Source organism: Theobroma cacao, chromosome 2 (assembly GCF_053813885.1).
Source record: "Theobroma cacao isolate CCN51 chromosome 2, ASM5381388v1, whole genome shotgun sequence".
Lineage (NCBI taxonomy): Eukaryota > Viridiplantae > Streptophyta > Magnoliopsida > Malvales > Malvaceae > Theobroma > Theobroma cacao.
In genome coordinates, this window is record NC_142640.1 from 5021095 (window position 1) to 5044384 (window position 23290).

Consider the following 23290-nt stretch of genomic DNA (forward strand, 5'->3'; position numbering starts at 1 on the left):
TTACGATCTTGGAAATGTTTCAATGGAGGTAAGATCTGGAAATTGGAGAGGAAGCTGAAGATACCGAATTTAATAAAGTAAATAAGATAATTAACAAAGTAACTTACTTACCGAGTTACCATGTCCAAATTCTCAACTCGTTCATTTCTCCTTTTTAGATACCAAATTTAACTTAAACTGAGTTAAAAGTGACATGCATGCAACATTATACATGGTTCAAAACAAATTACTATATGACATTTTATTGTGTACGTACTGAGTTGGTGCAAAGCTGCAAATCAATATGATAAGTTTTTTATCGAGATATCTCCTGATCATTCAGGGTTTTATATTTCCATTGCTAAATTAGTCGAATATGCATCTAGCACTCTCACAAGTTAGTAATTTTTAAACCACGACCGCTGTACCAAAAAGCAAACCATTTATGTTGGTAGGTAGTTTGGTAGTATAATTGTCCTTTATATTCGTCCTACTTTTCGGACTTATTCTTTCCTCTCATTGATTTCTAGAGCCTCTTAGCCTTAGCTAGCTATCTTCTTCTCTAAAATGGCTTCAAACACCACAGAAATAGCCCGTGAGTTCGTCAATTCATTTCCGCTATTCCGAGTTTACAAAGATGGCCGCATCGAGAGACTCCGTGAAACAGAAACAGTACCACCTTCCAATGACCCTCAAACTGGTGTTCAATCCAAGGACACAATAGTCTTACCAGAATCAAGCCTATCGGCTCGCCTTTTTCTCCCCAAAATCACAGATCCTACTGCGAAAATTCCTCTCGTCATCTACATCCATGGTGGCGCGTTTTGCATCGAGTCCCCTTTCTCCCCTCTCTACCATAACTACCTCACTTCCCTTGTAAACAAAGCAAATGTGATAGCAGTTGCCATCCAGTACAGAAAAGCCCCAGAATACCCTCTCCCTATTGCATATGATGACGCATGGACAGCAATCAAGTGGGTCGCTTCACATGCTAACCGAGATGGCCCTGAGCCCTGGCTCAATGATCATGCTGATTTTGAGAGAGTGTTCTTCGCTGGCGATAGTGCCGGGGCTAATATTGCACATAACATGACAATGAAAGCTGGAGCCGATGGCCTGATTGGCGTCAAACTTGTTGGTATGCTTTTGATGAACCCGTTTTTCAGGAACAATGAGCCTGATGAGCTGATAGAGTACATTTTCCCTTCAAGCAGTGGTTGCAATGATCCTAGGATGAATCCAGCTAGTGCCATTAAGGAATTGGCTGGCCTGGCCTGCAGCAGGGTGCTGGTTTGTGTTTCAGAGAAAGATTTCTTGAAAGACAGGGGCGTAACTTACTACGAAGCAGTAAGAAAGAGTGGATGGGATGGGGTGATAGACATTGTAGAGACTCCAGGAGAGAAGCATGTGTTTTATTTATTTGACCCATCTAGCCAGAAGGCTATGGATTTGATGGATCAAGTATCTTCCTTCCTGAATCGTTGATGCCCCCCATGGTCACTAAGACTCAGAATCTACATCGTTGAAATAAAAATCCGCCTGTATAATTTAGCTAATAATAGTGAAGGTACGTAAGCCTTTTCTGCCCAAGTAGTTGGGCTAGTATTTTTTGTTTTCATAATAAAGGTCGGCTTGTCTTCAAGCTCCGGTCTGTTATTTAACCTAATTAAGTTTCCTATTCTATAGAGTTTTTGTTTATTTCCCTCACTCCTCTTTCTAACTCTTGCCGCCTCTCCCTCTCCTACCGGCACAATCCACCTCCAGAGAGATTCCGATCGAAACATACCTTCTTCCACGGACTCCCAAACAGGTGTCCAGTCTAAAGACACGATACTCTCCCACAAGAAAACAATTAAACAATGCTCCCTCTCCTTATACTCATCCATGGCGGTGCATTTTGTATTTCGTCCCCTTACAGTCCTTTCAACCATAATTACCGCAATTCTCTTGTCAACAAGGCTAATGTGGATGCAGTTGCTGTCCAGTACAGAAGAGCTCCAGAGCCCCCTGTGACCCTGTCCCTACTGCATTTGATGATGCCTGGAAAGCAATCAAAGTGATTTGCATCTCATATTCGCAAGGATGGCCCAGAGCCCTGCTGGCTCTTTGAAACTTTCAAAGTTATTTATGATATTCTATCTATACACTGACTCATTTTTTGAATCTATTAAAATTCAATATGTTATAAAATGTTTTTCTGATACATTCCTTATAATTTTTTTAGGATAAATTATGGTGTAAGAAAATGTAAATGAAATTGGAACATGGAAATATTGGACTGACATACAAACTAGACGGTGATAAGATGCAAATGGAGATTGGAGAGAGGTCCAGCCAGGCATGGCAACAACGGGAAGGGAACAAAGGATTAGCCAGTTTGTTTCTTCCTGTGGACTACTAGTAAAGATACTTCTTGCGGTCATTTTCTGTTACGAATTCCATCGTTGGGGATAACGCCAGATGTCGCTACATCCTTACTCATCTTTCCTGACTTTTCGCTCGCAGATAGGAAAAAGTGAACCTCCTATCTCTGAAAATTCAACTCCACGTGATGATGTTTCTTGGTTTTACCGCTCCCTTCTTTCAAAGTTCATCTCCCTTTTTATTGGTCGAAATATTCGCTTGATGCCACTTTCAAACCAAACTTTATATTTTTCCATAATCAACTGCTTCTAATGGCACTTGGTTCACAAAATAAAATAAAATGAAATAAAATAAATATTTTAAGAGAATAAAATAAATTAAAAATAAAATAAAAATATTATTATATAATTTAATTGATAAAAAATAAAATAATAATAATTTATTATAAAGTTTTATTAATAAAAATAAATTTAAAATAATAACAGAATAGAAAATAAAAAGATGAAAATATTTTGTATTATAATATGCGATTATTTATCTTTTAATTAATAATTTAAGTTTTTTAATAATATTAATAATTAATAATTTAAATATTAATATTTTATTTATAATTTAAATATTATTATGATTAAAATATTAATAATTTTAATTAATTTTTAAAATTTGAAATATTATTTTTTTATATATAATTGAAAATTTAAACTTTTTTATAATAATATTAATAATTGATAATTTAAATATTAATATTTTATTTATAATTCAAATGTTATCATGATTAAAATAATAATAATTTTAACTCATTTTTAAATTTAAAATATTTTTTTTTATAATATATAATATATAAATTTTCAAACTTGTGAGGAGTATTTTGATCTTTATCAATTTTTTAAAACCATTTTTCAACTAAAGAATAATTAATATCATGAGAAGATTAGTATTAGCTATTCTTTAATTTTAATTGATTTTAAAAAATAATCATTTCAAAAAAATGACTATTCTTTAAAGTATTTGACAACCAAATAAGGAAACAAATGTTATCTAGAAGCACTGCCCCCAATCCGTCATGCCATAAAGTGTAAACCCCCTAGGGGATGCGTAAAATCAAAAGATGGACGAACTTTTTGGCTCTCATGCTTACCTCTGTCCTATCAAAAGATAAATATTCTCTTCTGTGTTCCGCTTGAATCACTCTATCCTCTACCACGAAACGAGGTCTCTCCATCTGCGTGCTTTGCTGTCTTATTTTTCACTGCCATGGAGTCCACCACGTCAGAAATAGCCATCGATTGCGCTCCTTTGCTTCGTGTATACAAAGATGGTCGTGTCGAGCGGCTTTTAGGCACTCAGACCGTCCCTCCAGGCCTTGATCCCAAGACAAACGTCGAATCCAAAGACGTTGTTTTTTCACAAGAAACTGGCCAATACGTTAGGCTTTACATCCCAAAAGCCATCAGATCCTCCAGCCAGAAACTTCCTCTTCTGGTGTATTTTCATGGTGGAGGCTTTTGCATAGAGACTGCCTCTTCTCCTACGTACCATAATTACTTAAACTCCTTAGTTTCAGAAGCTAACATCGTTGCTGTTTCTGTTGATTACAGAAGAGCCCCCGAGCACCCTATCCCTGTTGCTTACGACGATTCATGGGCTGCCCTTAAATGGGTAGCTTCCCATTTTGGTGGAAATGGTCCTGAAGAGTGGTTGAATTGCCATGCTGATTTTGATAAAGTTTATTTATCAGGGGATAGCGCTGGTGCTAATATAGCGCACCACATCGCCATTAAAATTGGCAAAGAAAAGCTGGATGGTGTTAATCTCGCTGGTATTGTCTTAGCACATCCATATTTTTGGGGCAAAGAACCTGTTGGTGATGAGATTAAGGATCCAGCTGTAAGGGCAAAACTAGAACAGATTTGGCGTTTAGCCTCTCCGACGACGAGTGGTTCCGATGATCCATGGATCAATCCTGTCGATGATCAAAGCTTCGAGAGCCTGGGGTGCACCAGGGTGCTTGTTTGTGTTGCTGAGAAAGATTTATTGAGACATAGGGGCTGGTACTACTACGAGAAGTTGAAGAAGAGTGGGTGGGGAGGAGAAGCGGAGATTATGGAGGCACAAGGAGAGGAGCATGTGTTTCATTTGGCCAAGCCCACTTGCGAAAACGCTGTGGCTAAGCTGAACAAGGTTGCCGCTTTCATGAACCAGGATAAGGCTTGAAACGAAGCACTTGCGGCTTGTATCCGGTTCCAGTGCGGCACCACCGACCTTTTGTCTTGAATTATGTCTTCTTTTATCTTTCGATAATAACATAAATAATATTCAGCCAAATATGAAAAGGCATAAGCAGCCTCTTACTCCTATGGAAATGGAGGTGATCAAATTAGTATAATTTTGATTTCAATGAGAACGCTGGTATTTGGTCATCTAGATTGAATGAAATATGAAATGGAATGAAATCTTATTATATTTATCCTTAATCAGATTTTTGAATTATGATTTTTGAATTCTGATACATGTATTTAGGCTCCCTTGATTTACGTTAATTTTTTTGAGAATATTGATTTTAAGAATGTGCTTAATTATAAGAAGAACAAAGATACATAACTGAACATTTTAAATATAGGATGAAAATAATACTAATAAAATTCATTTATTAGTAAATATAGGATAAGATATAGAATCACATGTGAATGTTTCATTCCATTTTAATGCTATAAATTATAGTAACCCTAGAAAGATACACAATTTTAATTTCTTGCCACTATTTGCTTTTTCAGCTTTGTCTTCTTGCAATTTTTAAATCCAGAAATTATAGCTAATCCAGCTAAATTAAGGGGAAAGATTGGAAGGTAGAGAACATTTAATTGCATTGATGATGCTATAATGAAGTTTGGTGACCAAAAAGAACTACTCCTCACTCCTTACTGCAGCTCCTTCTTGAAACCAGGAGGGAATTGTCCCAACCACCACTTTCGCATCATTTACCAGTAATACAGAGAGATCAGGTATGCGAAGGAGAGAAAAAGAGAAAAAAAAAAAAAATCAGTTTAGCATTACTTGTGGGCAATCATCATCAATGCAGCAAAAGACATGGGCCAAACAATGAGCTAAAAAAACTGAGCTTTTATTTAACACAGTACAAATTTTTGGTGTCAACCTAACAGATTGATTAACACGATGAATCCTGAAGTTTAAATGCATCCACCAAACGTATTAGAAATTCCCTGCCCCATCTCGTGCCTCACTTTTCCCCCCGTTAATGTAATCATGCCATGTGTCCTATATATCTTGTAGTTTTTAACTAGAATAAACTTGTTAATTAACAGCATTTGAAGGGGTTTGTAATATCAAAACGCAAAAAATAATCGAAGAGAAGCCAAATCAACTTAAATTCAAACAAAAAAAAAATCCAACGTAAGAACCTAAAAGCTGAAATCTTAAGAGAGAGGAATTTGGTAGGAAGTTTTTTTTTTTTTTGTTATTGAAATAATAGAAATCTGTGTCAAAGCAAGATGGTACGGCGAGGAGAGCAGTTGTGTATCCAAGCGGAAAGAAAAGATTCGTTTACTATAACTTATTTGGTTATAGCACATAAATTTTTTCGACTCGGTTCTTTGTCACTGCTATGAAGTGAACCTAATGTCCTGATATGATTCCGTAGAGGTTGAGAAATCATGTACTGCATACTGTTGCCCTAACCAATAATCCTCAACTGTGGCAAATTCAACATATGGTTGGATTTGGAAACAACATGGTGGATTTGCTTGCTAAGGCCAGGGTGGGGAGGGAACATGATCTTTTGTTAATTTCACTCTGTCTAGGTTCTATTTTGAGCTGAAAGAATAGTTTTTGGATTTTTTGTTTCTCTCTTCGCATCCTTGGCTTCTTTTTGGGCTCTATTGTGTTCCTTCGATCTGAGTTTCCTGCCCTGTGCTTGGGTCTTGCTGGTTTTGAGGACTCTTGTATCTATTTGATTTTAGATATTTTGTGAGTCCTACTCATTGATTTGATCACTCCCTTGGCTGTTTGGTGTTGTGAATGTCTGCTTGATCAGGTGTTTGTGAAATGATTGTTGATTGCCCCTATTGGTTTTTGCTTGAATCATTGAATTTAAGTAAAAAGTAACAAGATCTTGATGGATGGAAAAGATAGGAAAGATGAAAAAAATATATAATAAAGTCTCTATAAGTTAACATTTTTTAAATTATAAAAATTTATTAATTAATCGAGATATTACTTAATTGATAAATTAATAATTTATTAATTTATATATTAATTAAAAAATAATTTATTAATAAAATTTTTAAAAATATTACACATAATACATGTATTATGCATTGTGATTATATGAATATTAAGTAATTACCGAATTACAAATTATTATTATTCTATATATTTGTTTAATTAAAACAAATTCATGAATGTAATTACTCTTATTAAATAAAAGTTATAAATCTATCTATTTTTGCAACAAAATAAAATTACATATACTTAATTAATATACTTCATGAATAATAAATCAAATAAAAACATTTATAAAAAGAACATATAGTATCACAAACGGTTAAATTAAACACAACGGTTCTTATTTCAAAGTTATAAAAAAATTAACGATGATAGATGAAAAGTTAATGTATTAAAAAAAGGTAAAGATGAGATTTAAGGAGATATCAATTTTAAAAAGAAACAAGTAACATTGGAGTTATATTTTATAAAGGCTTTCTAATTGAGTAATTTATATATATATATATATATATATATATATAATTTTGATGTATAAGGAGATTATTAATTTATATATCAAGTAAGACTTATGTGTTTTTTAAAACGTATTATTTTATAAATTTAACGAATTATTAATTTATCACATTGATTTTAAATCAGGACTAATCAAAAATATTATTTAAAAGAGATTATTAATTTATCGAATATTAATTTATAATAATTTTACTGTATATTTAAAGAATACAACAACAAATTAAAAGCAACACAAGGTTGAAGAAGAACAGTAGAATTCTACTGCCCTTTCCCCTTCAAATACCATTACTCAACATTTATCTCAACGTTAAGGGATAGAAGAAACTTGGCATTAAATTAGAAAAGGGCACCAGCTAGGGGTAGGGTATTTGTTTTCCGATTAACTACCCCTCTTCGATTCCACCATAAACCCTCCTATATTTGGCCCTCTCAGTAATCTGTATTCACCAACGCTGAATATTTTGATTTTGTCTTCTAGATGTAATACCAACTACCAAGTCATCTAGCTCTGCAAATATTAGTCTATATCTTGTTTTGTTCGGTACTATGGCTTCAACCATGCCAGAAATAGCCATTGATGGTTCTCCCTTGCTTCGCATATATAAAGATGGTCGTGTAGAGACTCCTGGGAACAGATATTGTTCCTGTTGAGTTTTAGGTTGACTAAAATTCTAGATCTTATTTGATTAGGATTTTTGTTTGTATACAATATCAAGTAGTTGTATGGTTTTAAACTTCTTATTCCACATCGAATCCTAATCACATTCTACTTTGGACTTTTATACTATAAAAGTGTATTTCTAGGCTTTAGAATTGAAAGTAGTGCTTTGAGAGCTCTAGAGAGGGAACATCTTGTAACTCTATCTTTTGCTTTAGGTGGAGCTAGAGTGGTTTGAGTGAATGTTCTTGGGAGGTTATTGAGAAAGATTGTGCAAGGGATCTTGGGTTGTTTTGGAGAACCATAAAGGTCAATTTATTGTATTAAATTCTCAATAATAGAAGAACAGTTTCACTCCGTGGACGTAGGCAAGAGGCCGAATCACGTAAATTCTTGTATTTTTCTGTTTGTTTATTTTCTCTGAATTTTATCTTTGTTGATTCTTGGGCAATTTCCACAGCAGTTCCTCCATCTTTTGATCCCAAAACCAACGTTGAATCCAAAGATGTCTTGTATTCACTTGAAAGTAACCTCTCTGCCTGGTTATTCATTCCAGAAGACATGACCAACCCTGGCGAGAAACTTCCTCTTCTAGTCTATTTTCATGGTGGAGCCTTTTGCGTAGATACTGCCTTCTCTCCTACCTATTATCAGGAGCGGTTCAGTAAGTTCAAAGATTTAAAATAAAATATTCAATAAGATATTTTTTTATTGAAATTAAAAAAATTATTAAAATTTTATTTTTTTACATTTTTAAAATGTAAAAATTTTTATATTTTTTAAATGATTAATACAAAATCAATGATTAAATTATCACATAAAATAAAGTAATATAACAATATAATATAAATTCTAAATCAAAGTAAAAAAGATAGTAAATATTAAAATAATAGTATCTAATTGTTGAATGCTTATTGTAAACCGCAAATGAGACTCACGGTTTTATGAAGATAATAACATAACAAATTTCTTGTGCATTTTTTAAAGGAAAATTAAAGTTAAAGGAAGAATGAAGAAAGAACAAATGAGAAAAGAAGAATTCAAAAATAGATATTATATATTGAAAAAGAAATAATTGATTTTATATATAAAAAAATAGTTGTTAGAAATTATTAAATATGTTAGATTGAAAATAAGAGAAATAAGTAAGAAAAAAATAATTGTTAGAGATGATTAAATACATAAAATTGTTAGTTAATTGAAAGTAATATAGCATTCTAAAAATTAAAAAGTGATAAAAAATTAAAATTTATTAAGCACATAATTAAAGAAGTGAAAAAATAAATAATTTTATTAATTATTTTTTATATTTTTTAATTTTTATATATTTTTAATATAATAAATTATATTATAAAATTATAAAACCTCCTCAAAAATTGAGACTTGAAGCCTTGGGTTAGGTGGCTTCACCTTAGGACCAGCCCTGCCTATCATAATTACGTAAACACCTTAGCTGTGGAAGCTAAACTCATTGCAATATCAGTTGACTACAGAAGAGCCCCAGAGCACCCTGTCCCTGTTGCTTATGATGATTCCTGGACTGCGCTGAAATGGATTGCGACTCACTCGGATGGAAATGGTCCTGAAGTTTGGCTAAACCAACATGTTGACTTCCATAAGATTTTTTTACCTGGGGATAGTGCCGGTGCTAACATAGCACTTCGAATGGGCATGAAAATTGGCCAAGAAAAGTGGGAGGCTATTAGTATTACAGGCATCGTTTTAGTACATCCCTTTTTCTGGGGCAGAAACCACGTTGGAGCAGAGACTAATGACTTAGCTGTGAGAAGAAAACTAAGGGGATTGTGGCGCTTGTTGTGTCCTACAACAAATGGATATAATGATCCATGGATTGATCCCGGGAATGACCCCAACCTGGAGAACCTTAGGTGCACCAGGTTGTTGGTTTTTGTTGCTGAGAAGGATTTATTGAGACACGGAGGCTAGAACTATTATGAGAAGTTGAAGAAAAGTGGATGGAGAGGAGAAGTGGAGATAACGGAGTCCCCAGGAGAAGACCATGGTTTCCATTTGTTCAACCCCACTAGCGATCATGCTATGGCTATGCTCAAAAGAATCGTTTCCTTTATGAACCAGGAACGAGACAAGTTTACCAATGATGAGAAGGAGGAGACTAGAACAAGTTTTACAAAATTATAGTGCAATCAATTAGCCATTGAGATAAATTAATTTTGACTCGCACAATTAGTTCTTTAGGTTTCTATATTCTGCTTGGCCTGTAGCTATTTTATTTCTTTCCTAGTTCTGTTTTCTGCTCAATAAATTCTTGTCTTTGTCATGGCATGAATACCCATCATTTTCTCGTAAGTCAAACGGGTCAGCAGCAGATCCCAAAATTGGCATTGTTCCTTACAAAGACGAAAGATTTTGAGAAAACTTACGAACTTTTTTCAGAGAATAACAGAGTGCCTATGGCTAACATACAATGAAAGAAGAGACTATGCTTAATTTGTGAAGACAGTCTGTTGGTTTAAATCGCTGCTAACCAACTCTCTTAGGCGCCGTCATGTGATTGAGACTGAGATTTCCAACGGCCATCAAACTGAGTTCTAACTTCTAACCAGTAACTGATGATCGAGGGTTCTCCCAGTAGACCATTTCCAGGCTTGTTTCAAGATGTTGGAATCCTCCTTGCACTGTACTCGACTAAAGGAGATTACCATAGCAAAGGGTTTGCATCATGAGATCAAAACAAATAGCATGTGCAGCTCATAGACAATTGCTCTTTTAAACAAAGTCTGTAGGCTTTAGACAGTAATTGGATTGATAATACAATTATCCCAACTATTTATGATATTCAACATAGTAAATCAAAACTGACATTGTCTAGTTGCAGCAAGCCTCAAGCACTTTAGTTTAGATCAAATGAATCCCAGCATAATATCAATGAAAATTGATGGTTCCCAGTCAACAAATAAAACTCATATTTTAGTAGCTAAATTTCATGCACGATATGCAACCAAAGGCTATTGGTAACAGAGATGACCAAAGATGCCGAAGGGCAAAGGAGATCATAGTACCAATAGAGGTCCATTTGATAAATCTTAAAACATATCTCAATTTGCTTCTCATCTCATGAACGATCGATATAGGTAATCGTATCACATGGAAGCAGCCTTGTCTTGATTAATAAAAGATACAAGCCTATTCATAAGGGCTAAAGCCCTCTCCGATTTTTGATTGAGCAATTGAAAAGCATGATCCTCCCCTTCAGTCTCCACAATCACCAACTCTCCACCCCAGCCACTGCTCTTCAACGTCTCACAAAAGAACAGCCCCCTCTCTCTCAAATTATCTTTCTCTGCAAGAAAAGTTAGCACCCTGCCACACCCCAGCCTGGACAACCTTGAATCTACTGCCGGGTTTATCCTAGGATCATCGAACCTACTTGTTGGAGAGACAAACAGCCAACACTTGTCCACATGACCATCTTTCCTCCCAAAAAATGGTTGAATCAAGCAAATTCCTAACAACTTCACCCCAGACAGGTCTTCAGTTGATGCTTGGACCGCCATGTTGTGCACGATATTGCCTCCCGCACTATCCCCAACTAAAAAAACTCGCTCAAAATTGGCGTAATCCTTCAGCCAAGCCTCGGGGCCTTCACCGGAGCAATGAGAAGCTACCCATCTGAGTGCAGCCCATGAATCTTCATAAGCTATGGGAATAAGATGCTCTGGGGCTAACCTGTAGTCAACAGAAACAGCGACAACATTTGCCTCCGAAACGAGAGAGGTAACATAATTGTGATATTCGGAACAGAATGATGAACCCATGAAGAAGCCTCCACCATGGAAATAGACAACCAGGGGGAGCTTTTGGCTTGGTTTAACGGAACTCGGGATGAAAATACGCGCTGACACGCTTGTCTCTGGAACAATTGTGACGTCTTTGGAGGATACACCATCTTGAGGATCGATTGATGCAGGAACTATATCGGAGCCGAAGAACCTTTCCACTCGTCCATCCTTGTATGCGCGAAAATAAGGGCGGAATTCGTGGGCTATTTCACTATCTCCTGAACTCATTTTTGAAACAAATGTATCAAGTTAGTAAAAATGATGGTGTATGAAGATCAATAAATTCTCGCTAGAATTCTTGCAATGGCACTGTAATTAAATGAAGTTATTGGTGGTTGATTCCCTGACTCCCATCCACTAACTTATAGAATAACTTTCATTGTTTGGAGTCAAGTCGTGTTTCACAGATCGACCCCATGGCCAATGGGGCATAGGCCCCAGAAAACACTTGGAAGTCACGTTCCTTGTCAGGTAGTTATCCAAGTTCATGTATACTTTTTGGTAGGTAGAAGAAACTCTCGGATTCCTCCTATTTTGCTGATTCGGAAAAACAAAGTAAATCGAACCTGTTAGATTGGCAGAATTTGAATTCTGCTAAACTAAATTGCATATATACAGAAAGAGTAGCCACAGTATAGATCAATAACCTGAAATATTCAGCAGAAAACTGAATTTTGTTTTTCATTTATACTCAGTTACACACATAATCACCTAAGGCAATATTTAATTTTCTGGAGAATGGACTATTTTAAAGTTCTAATGAACAAGAATATTACTAGTTGACAGTAATTGGTTTATCAGAAAATACATGGCAAGTGCCGGCGAAGAAAAAGTTGGATTTCAACGTGAAACATGCTAAAGTGAATGATACTCTCTCTTGACTAGACAACCAACAGTCAGTCAAAAGAGTTACTAATATTTTTTCTCTTTTTTGTGAAGGTTTGAGCTCCGTTTTTTCCTCCTTTTTGGGAGTGGACGACTTGCCAATTACCGACGAACAATGGCTGGTCCCCGGGCCAGTACCAAGGAATCACTGTTCAAGCCCACCTTGGCCCATTTTCATTTTGTTGGGGGCATTGAAGGTAATGGATGTGGAGCTTCACGGTCCTGCTTACCTTTTTAATTCGAAAATATATTTATTAAATGAAAAAAAGTTTGTATTATCTTGTTTTTGATATAAATTGCGTGACCTTTTTATCCACTTAATTTATAAGAGGAGCAACTCTCTCATTGTATAGAATTTTTCACTTATAGAGTAACTTGAATTAATGTAGATTTCATATCAATAGAAAATTGGATAAGTTCTAATATTTCTTTTCAAGAATTTATATTTTCAATTCAAAAAATATTTTTTAGATATATAGGAGAATTTAGAAAATATTTATTAAATAAAAATTTTATTTACAAATTTAAAATTTAGCTCATCTAATATAAGATTTGTAACATCTAAATATGACGTGTTTGACCTTTCTTTCGTGTCCAAGTGTCCAATAGAAAATTAAAAAAGAAGAAAAAAAAAAGAAACCATTTTCAAAAAGAGAAAATTTTGGCAAAATGACTTGGCCGATAAACAAGAGAGAAACATTTCTCACTTTTCCTCCAAGAAAAGAGAAAAATAGTGTTGCTGTATTTATTTGTATTTTTAGATTTTATTTATTTATTCCTGTCTTTCGAAATTTTTCTGGGCAAGAATTAACCAACGGTTCAGACTTCAGAGTGCTCAAGCAACCTTGTGATATTTTATTTTCCCTCCTAACATAAACCCCCAAGCCCAAGTTAGGCCAGGGTTTCTGAAAAAAGGAAAAAAAAATCCATCAAATAATTAATATAGAACTAGTAGTTATTGTTATCGTCATCTCCGTCTTTCCAGAAAAGGAAATCACCGATGGAGAGAACAGCGCTTCTCCGCTCGCTCTCCTGTTCCTCTCTTGCCTGCAACAAGTTCCTCTTCTCGGCTCCCAAACACTCTCGCTCATTTCTATCCAAATCATCCACCGTCTCAGCCGCCGGCCGGTATCACCGCCGTCTCATTCCCAATCGCTCCCTTATTCGACGCAACAACTGGAGGTCACTCTCCGTAGCTTCTTCTCACTCCTCTCTTCGCTTCACTTATAGCAACAAAAATTTCAGTTCCTTATCCCCGCGCGCCGTTGCCTCTCCTACACAGCCTTCTCCAGGTAATGTGTTCTTCTTTTTCTATTGTTCTTCTAATCTAAGTTAGATGAGTTAAAACGAGTTTTGGTTTTCCTTCTTGGTTAGATATTGCTGGAGTTGAAGATGAAGTTGCGGAGAAGCTTGGATTCGAGAAAGTATCGGAAGAGTTCATTGGAGAGTGTAAATCAAAAGCTGTTCTTTTCAAGCATAAAAAAACTGGTGCCGAAGTCATGTCCGTTTCAAACGATGATGAGAATAAGGTTTTCGGAATTGTTTTTCGAACTCCACCGTAAGTTCTTCGTTTTTTTACAAATTCCCTCTATAGAATTAATTAAGCTTCAGCTTAGTACATTACACATTCTAAATTTACCATTGTCTGTTATTTATGTTTTGGAAAATGGTTTCTTTCATGGTTAATTCTGAATTTGAATTGGTAATGGTGGAGTGCTTGGATTCAGTAGCCGAATAATGATGTTCAACATTTAGAAGACTTTTATGTGATGATTGGAATTGATAGTTGCATGTGTTCATATGATTTCCTATGTGCCAATGCAGGAAGGATTCTACCGGGATTCCTCACATCTTGGAACACAGTGTATTATGTGGCTCGAGAAAGTATCCATTGAAGGAGCCATTTGTTGAATTGTTAAAAGGGAGCTTGCACACTTTTCTGAATGCATTCACATATCCTGACAGGACTTGCTATCCAGTTGCTTCCACCAATGCAAAGGTAAAACTTTTGCTTCTGATTATATTGAGAAATTGCAAAAGAGAGGGCAGCCTGATACACAGTAGATGCAAGATAGCACCAATCGGAGCTCCTTCCCTGAACTTCCCAACACTCATGCACACATGTGCAAACACTAATTTGAAGGAGAAATTAGTTAGTATGTTGTGAGAATGAAATGTTTAATGTTATTAATTTTTCAGTTTTTGACTTGGTTTTATTTTCTGAACAGGATTTTTATAATCTTGTTGATGTATACTTGGATGCTGTCTTCTTCCCCAAGTGCATTGAGGACTTCCAAACTTTTCAACAGGAGGGTTGGCACTATGAGCTCAATGATACTTCAGAAGACATAACTTATAAAGGTGTGTATGTTTGTACACTCACGCCTTTAGCCTCTAGAATCCTCTGCTTGTGTGTCAAACATTCTTTACCCCTCAGCAATGTGCTGGTCCTTCATTACTCTTGATAAAATTTTCTTTTTCCTTTGTGTTTTCTTGTAGGAGTTGTTTTCAATGAGATGAAAGGTGTCTATTCCCAGCCTGATAATTTATTAGGGCGCACAGCTCAGCAGGTAAGTTTTCCTTTCTTTTCTTGCTTATTTATGCATTTTTCTTACATTCTGTAATATAGTGCTTATATAGTAATCAGCAGTCTATATCATTTTTGAAATGCTGCTGATGATTTGAGTATTTAAACTCTCATGGCTAATTTAAGAAGCTCCTGCCCCCCTCCTCTTCTCTCACATGCATGGTTGTGTGTGCAGGAATGCAGCATAACACATATATTAATAATACATAGCTAGGGAACTTTGATAAGTTTTCCTTTTCCATTTACAACTGTTTCATGTAACTTCTGTGCAGCTTTTCCATTTACAACTGTTTCATGTAACTTCTGTGCAGGCTCTCTTTCCAGACAATACCTATGGTGTTGACAGTGGAGGTGATCCGCAAGTTATTCCCAAGCTGACATATGAGGAATTTAAGGTAGGCTGCATTAATTACTTTGGTAGACATGTTTTAATGTTTTGAACTTCTAAAGGTGTGTGATGACTGATGAGGCATTTTATCTTGGTAAAGAGTACAACTTGTTATGTTTGAAACCTAGACTACATCATTCTAACTTAATGCTACCTAAGCTATGGAAAAACCATTTTCTTTTTTGGGATCATTTTTTTCTCAAAGTGAAACTTATTTTTTAACAAAGAACTTTATTTCTAACCAGGAAATGCATTTTAATTGTTGAATTTGGGATGTCTATAATGCCTATTTCAATGTCTTGGAGATGCAGAGTGAGACTTAATAGGATTTGAAAATGGAATGTTTTACAAACACTTATTGCATATGAGTACTGTTGGTTTGTTTACATGAACTTTTTATTAAGGTTGTGGTAAATGCAATTCTTATTAGCCTCGAGTTCATAGTTCCAAAATGATATGGCTTATGATGTCTCTTGCATTTAGTTTTATGTTTCAACTTCTGTTGGTTACAAGGCAAGACTCTTGGTCTTTTTCACTGAGTATGGTGTGTGTTTGGGCGTATGCTTTATTCTGGTTCATCTGTATATTCATAGGTACTCGTGCATGTAGATTATGGATTTATGTGTTTATGTCTGTTGCTTTAGTGGTTATTACTTTTGCTGATGGTAAATATGGTTTCTCTCATTTTGTGAACCAAATAACAGGAATTTCACCGCAAATATTACCATCCCAGCAATGCTAGGATATGGTTTTACGGAGATGATGATCCAATTGAACGCTTGCGTATCCTAAGCGGTAATAAATGACTATTGCAGTTGTTGTTCATGTATGGATGGCACTTTTCCTAATAGATAGCCCCTTATCTCCCTTGAAATATGTGGTGACTCTGTTCAAAAGGGAAGTGATGCAGAGTGGAATTGCATATAAGGATATTATAGAGACTGGAAGCCTCAAAAGAAAGAATAGGCTTTGAAATTGTTGCCAGCTTGGCTGATTAAATGACAAAATGATGCCCCATAATATAAATTGGTTATGCAGTAGGTAGTTTTATTGCATCTTTTTCAGCACAGTATGGTACTATAATCTTTTAATTGTTTGGGTATAATTATGTATCATATTTATGTTCTTAGACTGAAATTCAGTATAAAACAGCTTTTTTCTTTCCATTTCCTTTCCCCTGCAAATCAGACAGTTTGACGAAGTATCACAACATTTTCTCTTCTCCAGTTTATAGATATATAATGCTTGTTTGAGAAGCCTTTCTTGGTCTTTTACCATTATATTTATTTCAATTGTTTATTCTTGTGGTCTTACTGATTGTTATATTCTATGTAAACTGTAACATTTTACTCTTTCTATCTCAGAATATCTAGATATGTTTGACGCAAGTACCGCTCCAGATGAATCAAAAGTTGAACCACAGAAGCTTTTCTCAGAACCAGTCAGGTTTGTTGAGAAATACCCTGTTGGTGAAGGTGGTGATTTGAAGAAGAAGCACATGGTATGCCTTAATTGGTTGCTCTCTGATAAACCCTTGGACTTGCAAACTGAACTTACCCTTGGGTTTTTGGATCATCTTATGCTGGGAACTCCTGCTTCTCCCTTGAGGAAAGTGTTGCTTGAAAGTGGTCTTGGAGATGCCATTATTGGTGGCGGGGTGGAAGATGAACTTCTTCAGCCTCAGTTTAGCATTGGCTTGAAGGGAGTTTCTGAAGATGACATCCCAAAAGTAGAAGAATTAATAATGAGTTCTCTTAAAAAGCTAGCTGAAGAAGGTTTTGACACAGATGCTGTGGAGGCATCTATGAATACGATTGAGTTTTCACTCAGAGAGAACAATACTGGGTCATTTCCTCGTGGCTTGTCTCTGATGCTTCGCTCCATTGTAAGTTTTTCCATTCCTAGCTTAATTTAAATTTTAGAATATTGTCCATCGTCTCATTTTTTTTTTCTTTGCAAATGTATGATTTTATCTTGCTTTTACTTTGAAGGGTAAGTGGATATATGATATGGATCCTTTTGAGCCATTGAAATATGAGAAACCTTTAATGATCCTGAAAGCCAGAATAGCTGAGGAAGGCTCCAAGGCTGTTTTCTCTCCTTTAATAGAGAAATTCATCTTGAACAATCCCCATTGTGTTACCATAGAAATGCAGGTATTGCTCTAACCTAAAACATCCCTTCCTATGTTTATTTAATTCTTTACAGTAACTAAGCAGAAACCAATGAACTTCTTTTCTGTTAGCCTGATCCGGAGAAAGCCTCTCGTGATGAAGCTGCCGAAAAAGAAATTTTGAATAAAGTTAAAGCCAGCATGACAGAAGAAGATCTAGCAGAGCTAGCACGTGCTACTCAGGAGCTGAAACTTAAACAGGAAACTCCTGACCCTCCAGAAGCCTTAAGAAGTGTTCCAAGCCTATCTTTACATGATATTCCCAAGGAACCAATACGTGTTCCCACAGAGGTTAGCATAAAGCTTAATGTCCATCTCTTCCCCTAAATGTTCTCTTTCAGCTTTGTGTGTGCTAGGTTTCTGTACATCTGGGTGTAGGTTGGAGATATCAATGGTGTAAAGGTTCTGCAGCATGATCTCTTCACAAATGATGTCCTTTACACTGACGTTGTTTTTGATATGAGTTCACTGAAGCGAGAACTTCTTCCTCTAGTACCATTGTTTTGGTGAGATGGATCTTGCCTCAAAAGCTAGTTTTCTTTTTCTTGTTATGAAGGCTGTTCTCTCCTATTTGTTTTTTGTTCTAAACATATTAAGTTATTTTCAAGATTAAACTGAGACAAGATAGTTCAAATCCACTTGCTTTGCATAAACAATGGTGGTGTTTTCCTTTTTATCTACCACATAGTTTTGCTAAATTGCTGATCATTATTTGAATTCCTTTGTAAGTCTCTTACCGCTTGATGATGTATCTGTGATCAGTGTGTATCGGCTTTTGGATGTTTAATGAAATCTTTGCTTCTAAACAGAAGGGCAATTCTATATGTTGTAGCATCATTTTAGATATTAGGGTCCTACTTCAATACTCTTTTTCTGCAATCACCATACTTTTCTCATTCCAATTGCTTGGTAACCAGTGTTATCCTTATAAAGCACCTAAACTTCAAGTAGCCATACTGCCTAGTTAGGTGAAATTTATTGGCCTTCATTTCCATAACCAAAAACCTCTTTGCAAACTTTCTGTTAGAAAACAGCATCTTTAGTCAATCTATAGCTTGACCTTCAGCAGCTATTTGCTCTATAAGTCTCTCTTTTAATATATGAGAGAAGAAGTGTCTACTCTGAAATCAGTTTATAGAACATAATAGTTGTAATGCAAATAAGTTATGACCGACTTCTTTTTTTTTTTTTATTTGTTTAAAAGAGCTATCAACAGCATCTCACATTTCTATTTCCATGCATAAACTTTGGCAGTCAGTCATTACTGGAGATGGGTACAAAAGACTTATCCTTTGTGCAACTTAATCAATTGATTGGAAGGAAAACTGGAGGAATTTCAGTTTATCCATTCACATCATCTATACAAGGCAAGGAAGATCCCTGTAGCCATATAATTGTTCGAGGCAAATCAATGGCTGGGCGTGCTGATGATCTATTTAATCTGGTATATCATTCTTTTCTGATTTTGTGAACAGATATGATATATTGTTGCAACATGTCAGTTTGTGTACCAAAAATGGTTCAACAAGTTGTTGATTGATTGCTTTCTGCTGATTATAGTTTGTTTTTGGAAAATATGTTCCCTTCAAAAGATTGATTGTCCAAAGGGTTTTTTCTTGTCATTCAATTGTAGATTAATTGTGTTATTCAAGAAGTACAATTTACAGACCAACAACGGTTCAAGCAGTTTGTATCCCAAAGCAAAGCAAGAATGGAGGTATATATTTTGGATTTCTTAGAGGGGTTTCTGTGGAAATACAAGAACTGAAACTTAATTTAGTCTAATGGTTTATACGCATTTCCAGAGCCGATTGAGAGGCAGTGGTCATGGAATTGCAGCAGCTAGGATGGATGCAAAGTTAAATGTGTCTGGGTGGATTTCTGAGCAAATGGGTGGAGTCAGGTAGAAATTTTGGATTCTTTATGTTTTCTTTTACATGCTAATCTTTCACGTTACAAGGCCAAGCAATACCTTAACAGTTCGAAAGTTTAAAGTATCACACTGTGCAGTCGTTGCTTAAGATTTGTCTTTGGTTACAACTTTACAATGAAATACAATTTTTCTTGTAGTTATTTAAGTAAATATTTCGCTTTCTTTCTGAAGTCATTTTATTCACGCATGTGTGAAAAATTCTAGTACTCCACGTACAAAAGTATTATAATGAATGAATTTAGGAAATTTATTGTATTCATATTTTTGTTTCCTAGTTACCTGGAATTCCTACAAGGGCTGGAGGAGAGAGTGGATAATGATTGGGCAGGAATTTCATCATCTCTTGAGGAGATCCGTAAATCCTTACTTTCCAGGGAAGGTTGCTTGATAAATATGACTGCTGATGGGAAAAATCTCTCAAACACAGAAAAGCTTGTTAGCAAATTCCTTGATTTGCTTCCTAGCAACTCTGTTGTTGAAAGAGCTAGTTGGAGTGCTCGACTTCCTTCAAACAATGAAGCCATTGTGATACCTACTCAGGTGAATAAATTGTCTCTTCTTGTGGTCAATCACTTTTTCTTTATTTATCTGAATAATTACTTGCAAGCCTCCACCTGTTACAGGTAAATTACGTTGGGAAAGCAGCTAACTTATATGATGGCGGCTACCAGCTTAATGGGAGTGCTTATGTTATTTCAAAACATATTAGTAACACATGGTTGTGGGATCGTGTACGTGTTAGTGGCGGAGCTTATGGGGGTTTCTGTAACTTTGATACTCATTCAGGTGCAATAGGTGCTATATTTGCTGGCAAGCATCTTTTATTCCCACTTTTATGATCTTACCTGCAGATTTTCTCATGTAGGTGTATTCACCTTCTTATCCTATCGAGACCCCAACTTATTAGAGACACTTGATATATATGATGGAACTGGGGACTTTCTGCGGGAATTGGAAATGGATGATGATACACTTACCAAAGCAATTATTGGGACCGTTGGTGATGTTGATGCATACCAGCTGCCAGATGCTAAAGGTTACAGTAGGTATGGAGAAAGCCTCTGTATTTTTCCTTTCCCTTATGTTTTGTTTACTTTATTTGGTAGATTCTTTGATTTTTTTCCTTAAGTCAAATCATAGGAGACATTATGAATGAGAAAACTGAAATTTGTGTTAGTTGTTCTCAGGTTTCTCATCATTTATCAGGTTAAGTATTCTGCATCTCCATTTTTTAAACAGTCAGATTTTGTTTAATAAACTATAGAGGGCTCTTTATACAGTTGAAATATGTTTATAGTTTACCCATGAATTCTTCATTTTCTTTTGTGAAAGCAATAAATGTTGAAGACTGACATTTTAGTTCTGCTTCTGCCTCAAGGACCCTAAACCAGACAGTGAAGTTAGTGCCTTATTGTTATTGTTATTGTTAAATCTCAGAGAGAATTTAAAGATCTCTAAATCTACTTTTATTGTTCCTGCTGCTGATTTCTATCTGCTGCTCTGAGCATTATCATGCCGTATACTGACTTAAACATTTTTCCGGTAGCTTGGTACGATATTTATTGGGGATCACTGAGGAAGAAAGGCAGAGGAGACGAGAAGAGATATTATCAACAAGGTAAAATGATGCTTTTGACTGATGGTTTATGCTAACTGCTGGGATTGTGCTTATAATGAACCATGGTAGTTTGTGATATCAGAAAGGATGATAATAAATGTTGTGGGTTGCAAAGATGTGGTAGCTTGGTGGGATATTTATTGGCGATCACTGAGGAAGAAAAACACGTACATGGAAAATAATGGCCATCTGATTTTTGAATTGATTTTTATTACTTTCTGCCTAAGCTTCAATTTGATGTGGGTTACAAAGATATGGTTTTGATGCCTTGCACGATGAATTCACATTTTTTCCCTTCTCTTTGGGAAGTATAAGGAAATGAGTAATATTATGAAATTATTGGTATCTTTTTATCCTAGTTGAATCTCATGACTTATGTTTGTCTAAAGTAAGTTCTTGGATGTATTTAGTCATCTATAAGTTCTTTGCTTGCAATTGTCTATTGAACTCGTTGTGTTTATGGCTCATTCATGAAAACTGTTCTTTTCCGAATGATTGGTTTTGATATTTAAACCATCTTTTCACCCCTAACTTTGTCGCGTCTGCTCCACAGTTTGAAGGATTTCAAGGAATTTGCGGAGGCCATTGATGCTGTTAAAGATAAAGGAGTTGCTGTAGCAGTGGCATCACTGGATGACATCGAGGCTGCAAACAGGGAGCGCTCCAACTTTTTCCAAGTGAAGAAAGCTCTCTAATGCCCTTTAACAATTGCTTCAACCACGACCAAATCTCATACTCAAAAAGCATTTATTTCAATTTTGTCATACTATGGTACGAGTAGATGGAATAATAGTAGTGAAATGGAGGGAAATCATTGCGGCATGAAATCTGTGCAATATCAAGGCTTATAATGGACTTAATATTTCTTAAAAAGCCAATATTTGTTTCACTTTGAGCAATGCAGGTTTCATCTAATCTTTATACTTCTCACACTTTGTTATTAAACTGGTTGATCCCACAATGTAGAGTGTTGAGCCCTTTTGATCAGAATGTGATCATTATTATTAGGTTGACAACAAAACTCTATAACTGTGATGTTAAATTAGTCTATAGTTTCCCTTAGAGGTTAACTCCATGTTAATGTGATTAGTTTCGGGTTTTGAACTATTTTTTCTTTAATATTGTTACAAGCATTGGATTATTTATATAAAAAAAATAGATTTGTTTATGAATGTAAATGGATACTCTATACATCAGTATCTTGTATTGTATGTATTAATAAATAAGATCAAAATTCATTACTTGTTCTACTTATGAGTTTAATTAATTTTTTCATGAGTTATTTTTAATTTATTTTATTTAATTATTATTATAAATAATATACATAAAATGTTATTTAAATTTATTTTAATTGAGTATTAATGCGGACGGATATTTATAATATTCGGTTATGAATTCGAGTATTTTTTCAAATAATTGAGTTCAATTTAAGTCATCGAAAAAATAACAATACTAATTGACACGTCTAAACTTGTTGAAGCTTCTAGTATTGGGCAAATAAAAATTAAGAGGTTGTTGGGCCTAGTGCGGTAAAAGCAGGCAATCGCCGTTGGTCATGAGGGTCTTTGTTCAAACATTTTTATGACAACAAGAGAGAGTTAGCTAGAGCAGGCGGAGTTGGATGTGTCTTGAAATTCCTTAATTGTTCCGAGGGTTATTCCCGCTTCAGATCATCATCTACACTTGCAAACTTTAGTTCCGAGTGGAACTACTGGTGCAGGATTTAATTTATTTATTTTTATTCTTGAGAGGCTTGAATGTTCCAACTTTCTGAGTTAATTGAATCAGTTGCCACGAACAATTTTGTTACAATGTATCTTTTGTCAATTCCTCCCGGTCACTTTGATGTAGGGTATAAAGTTGAATGCCAAACATCTAAGTTTCATCTACTCTCATTCATTCAACTGGTGAGATGGTTCAAAAACCAATGTTGGGGTCTTAATACCTCTCCTAACTCCTTCCCCCATCCTCTCAAAGAAACTGTAACAACATTAATGGTGTTGAACACTGGCTTTGAAGATCGGCCAATTATATGTCCTGCTGCTGCTTCTTTCCAGGGCTGATAACTACCAATCTCTTCCAACTCAGGGTTGCTTAGCATGGCACAATATTACATCACATACCTAATT

At 35.4% G+C, this 23290-nt stretch overlaps 2 protein-coding genes and 3 pseudogenes across 3 annotated transcripts; 4 read left to right on the forward strand and 1 right to left on the reverse strand.

Moving 5' to 3' along the window:
- The first annotated feature begins 19 nt into the window (after positions 1 to 19).
- LOC18607908 (putative carboxylesterase 5 pseudogene) lies at positions 20 to 1686 on the forward strand (annotated as a pseudogene).
- Positions 1687 to 3414: 1728 nt separating this feature from the next.
- On the forward strand, positions 3415 to 4817 carry LOC18607909 (putative carboxylesterase 12). Its single transcript, XM_018114579.2, has one exon. It carries the CDS (start codon positions 3598 to 3600, stop codon positions 4555 to 4557), a length of 960 nt encoding a protein of 319 aa, XP_017970068.2. The 5' UTR covers positions 3415 to 3597; the 3' UTR covers positions 4558 to 4817.
- A 2821-nt stretch (positions 4818 to 7638) lies between these two features.
- On the forward strand, positions 7639 to 9916 carry LOC18607910 (putative carboxylesterase 7 pseudogene; annotated as a pseudogene).
- A 761-nt stretch (positions 9917 to 10677) lies between these two features.
- LOC18607911 (putative carboxylesterase 12 pseudogene) lies at positions 10678 to 12329 on the reverse strand (annotated as a pseudogene). Its single transcript, XR_016024532.1, has 2 exons — positions 12225 to 12329; positions 10678 to 12114 (listed from the first exon to the last, which is right to left on the reverse strand). The product of XR_016024532.1 is annotated as a putative carboxylesterase 12 pseudogene (transcript).
- An 886-nt stretch (positions 12330 to 13215) lies between these two features.
- On the forward strand, positions 13216 to 22050 carry LOC18607912 (presequence protease 2, chloroplastic/mitochondrial-like). The gene is made up of 19 exons (XM_018116010.2): positions 13216 to 13754; positions 13837 to 14020; positions 14287 to 14461; positions 14691 to 14823; positions 14962 to 15032; positions 15361 to 15444; positions 16142 to 16232; positions 16802 to 17322; positions 17429 to 17593; positions 17683 to 17901; positions 17989 to 18116; positions 18865 to 19054; positions 19244 to 19327; positions 19416 to 19513; positions 19819 to 20083; positions 20167 to 20329; positions 20409 to 20589; positions 21090 to 21161; positions 21715 to 22050. Exons 1-19 carry the CDS (start codon positions 13463 to 13465, stop codon positions 21854 to 21856), a joined length of 3258 nt encoding a protein of 1085 aa, XP_017971499.2. The 5' UTR covers positions 13216 to 13462; the 3' UTR covers positions 21857 to 22050.
- Positions 22051 to 23290: the final 1240 nt, after the last annotated feature.

Excerpts from the sequence above, each read along its gene's own strand:
- LOC18607909 (XM_018114579.2), top strand. The coding sequence starts at position 3,598 with ATGGAGTCCACCACGTCAGAAATAGCCATCGATTGCGCTCCTTTGCTT.
- LOC18607912 (XM_018116010.2), top strand. The coding sequence starts at position 13,463 with ATGGAGAGAACAGCGCTTCTCCGCTCGCTCTCCTGTTCCTCTCTTGCC. Across the intron at positions 13,755-13,836 it reads TCCTACACAGCCTTCTCCAG|ATATTGCTGGAGTTGAAGAT; the intron begins GTAATGTGTTCT and ends CTTCTTGGTTAG. Across the intron at positions 17,323-17,428 it reads CTCTGATGCTTCGCTCCATT|GGTAAGTGGATATATGATAT; the intron begins GTAAGTTTTTCC and ends TTTACTTTGAAG.